Below are 2,936 nucleotides of genomic sequence, written 5' to 3' on the forward strand. Positions count from 1 at the left end.
TGCCACCGTTCTGGAAGCTTCCTTATTTGTGTAGCAAACCACTCTTTTTGGGTATCTCTCTGCCACTGGCGGACAAATCCATGGAGTTCATCATTTTTGTTGAACTTTTTACCTCTCATACCCTCTTTCATTGTGTCAATAAAGCCTAGTTGCTAGGAGCCAGATTCAGCGAATATGGAGGATGCGGAAGTACATTAAACCCTATTTCAAGCACTGTAGCAATTGTCTAGTGACTGACATGTTGCCGTGCATTGTCGTGTTGGAGAAGAACGCTGCGGCCTCATTTTCCTTGTGGGCGTTTTTGGATGCGTAGGCGGAGTCTATGCAGTGAACTGCAGTAGCTCTCACTGTCGATGGACGTATTGGGAGGGAGCCATTCCACCAGCAGTATCCCTTCCTGATCCCAGAAAACGGTCTCCATTTGTTTCCGCACGAATAGTCCCATCCGTGCCTTCTTGTGACGAGGGCTTCCAGTATGCCTCCATTCTATTTACTGTCGTTTCTTTTCTGGAGTCTCGTAGAGGAACCAAGTTTCGTCGACGGTGACCAGACGCTCAAAGAACTCGGTAGGATTTTCACTGTACTATTGCATCAACTGCTGGCAAATCTCCACAAGCTTTTGTTTCTGTGCAACAGTGAGGTCATGAGGCACCCATTGTGCACACACCTTGTGCATCTTCAAATCCTCATGAATGATAGTAAAGAGGAAACCCCATGATAGGCCTGTTTCTTTCTCAAGTTCATCAAACGTGATTCTCCTGTGCTCCATTATCAAATCATTCACTCGCGTGGCATTACTTGGTCTGCGTGCAGTTGCAGGACGCCCAGTGATTTTGTTTTTTGCAGCACTGTTTTTGCCTTTGAATTCGGATACCCAACAAAACACGTATCTGCGACTTGGTGCTGTGTCCCCACATACGGATAATAATGTGTTGTGGCTGTCTGAAGTATTCACTCCTTCCCTCCAGAAAAACCACACTGTCCACCGTTGCCCATATGTGTCTGCTTCCATGATGTCTTTTCGCTGTCCACCAGCTTCCTGGCAAGTTGGAACAATTGCTGCTACAATGTACTACCTACGGAAAGAAACAAAACTATTTAGTGGGGTTTGATAGTACTATAGTCTATCTTAATGCATACATCAACAAGCATTTCCAATTGCTACTTGGCACCAGTTATAGGGGGGGTGCCAATCATTATTGAGCGAACTATATATATAAAATTTAACTTGTAACATGCTTATCAAGGATAAAATTAATTAAATCCATTGTCCAATTGTGTTATGAATTCTTTGAAATTATCGTTTAATTTCTAGTATTATTTGATGTAACTATGCTCTAAACACTCAAGATATTGCTTTATAAAACAGGTACGAACAACAATTCACACTGTTGTAACGAACTCAAATATTATCTCTCATGTTCGACAACATACAAGAGATCCATCTATTGTTATCCTTAAATCTATCCATAGCAATAGGAATTTGTGGCACTTCTCACATTGCATGTAGATGACACAATATTCGTAATTGATTCGCCATTTGTAAGACGTATCGACTACTATTACAATGTTTTCCTCTACGAAATTTAAAAGTGTGTTACGAATTGACAGAGTGCGTTGCTCGTTATGGCCTTCCTACATGGTGTCATATTTCCCAACCTTCTAAGTTATAGAGGTATTTATTCCCCTTCATCCCTCACGTTGGCAGCTATTGAAAAAAACGTATGTTCTACTTTTGATTACTTTATTCACTGCAGGAGTATCAACAAATCCGCATTGTGCGTTGCTAGTTATGGCCTTAAAAAAAAAAAAAAATGTCATATTGCCGTAGTTCGCACATTATGGGGTCCCCTCGTTAGCTGATATAAAAACCACGTATATCCTACATTTGATTCCTTTATTCACTGCAGGAGTGTGACACTTGAAAAACCTTGCTTGTTGGTGTGTCTTTTTTTAATTTCTTTTTTCTTACATTACACGTTATTTTATACACTTTAGTAAAAATGTTGCTAGTAGTACCACCACCATATCGTTTGAAACTAATACTGCAGTGATACTTCCTCAGTATGTGCCCTTGGCAATCACAAATAAACTGAAAATATAGGCATCTTAGTTTTTTTAAAAAAGCTACCACTAAAGCAAAGATACGTAGATAGTATTGTCCTGAAATATTGCATGTAAGAAGGATTTGCCACATTACCAGTGATAAAACGATAGAGAGATTTTACAGTTAGAGTCAATATAAGCATTGTTTCTTTATAAGTCATAGACCACCCCTGTACTCACCAAAATTTGTTCAGCGAGAGTTCACTATTTGTTTCCCCTTCTTCTGATTATGTTCTTTAAAGTAAAATTAACTATCTTTATCTATGCTGAATTACAAGATATATAATTTGAATTGTAAAAAAGAAATAAAACTATCTAATAACTCAGTGGTACAATATGTTATCAAAATCTCATTCTCAAGCCGATCGTGATATAATGTGTTGCATGTGCAACTAGCAGTAGCTAGCAGTTTTAAAAGCTGCATTCTGTTCTTTTAGTTTAAGTTCCCATTCTTATACACCCGGAATAAGGGAGATTAGAGGGATCATAATTGCTTAACGATGAAAGTACAAGAAATCGGGAGAACGTCGAGAAAATCCAGGTACGTGGTTCTTATCCGCCACAAACCCATTTGGTTGGAGAATCGGATTGAACCACAGACCCTACTTGCCAGAAATAAGCTCTCTACCGCTGAATTGCCACTGTTTCCCTACAGGATGATTTCATGTTTCAAGAATCACTATTTAAAAAAACAAGCTAACATCAGATATTCAAGTAAATTTAGATGCGCTTTTGTACAAATTAGGAGACCGTGTTTAATTGTGAAAATAGTCTAACCATAAACCATGAAATGAGTAATAAAAAAATGAATATTTATTTTAACAAATACT

The 2,936-nt window shown here is 38.5% G+C and overlaps 1 protein-coding gene across 1 annotated transcript; it reads right to left on the reverse strand.

The window, feature by feature from the left end:
- Positions 1 to 583: 583 nt before the first annotated feature.
- Positions 584 to 1,012, reverse strand: LOC145679282 (protein GVQW3-like). Its single transcript, XM_081749869.1, has one exon. It carries the CDS (start codon positions 1,010 to 1,012, stop codon positions 584 to 586), a length of 429 nt encoding a protein of 142 aa, XP_081605995.1.
- Between the last annotated feature and the right edge of the window lie 1,924 nt (positions 1,013 to 2,936).

The sequence above is a fragment of the Thermobia domestica genome, chromosome 2 (assembly GCF_964235325.1).
Source record: "Thermobia domestica chromosome 2, izTheDome1.hap1.1, whole genome shotgun sequence".
In the NCBI taxonomy this organism is placed as follows: domain Eukaryota; kingdom Metazoa; phylum Arthropoda; class Insecta; order Zygentoma; family Lepismatidae; genus Thermobia; species Thermobia domestica.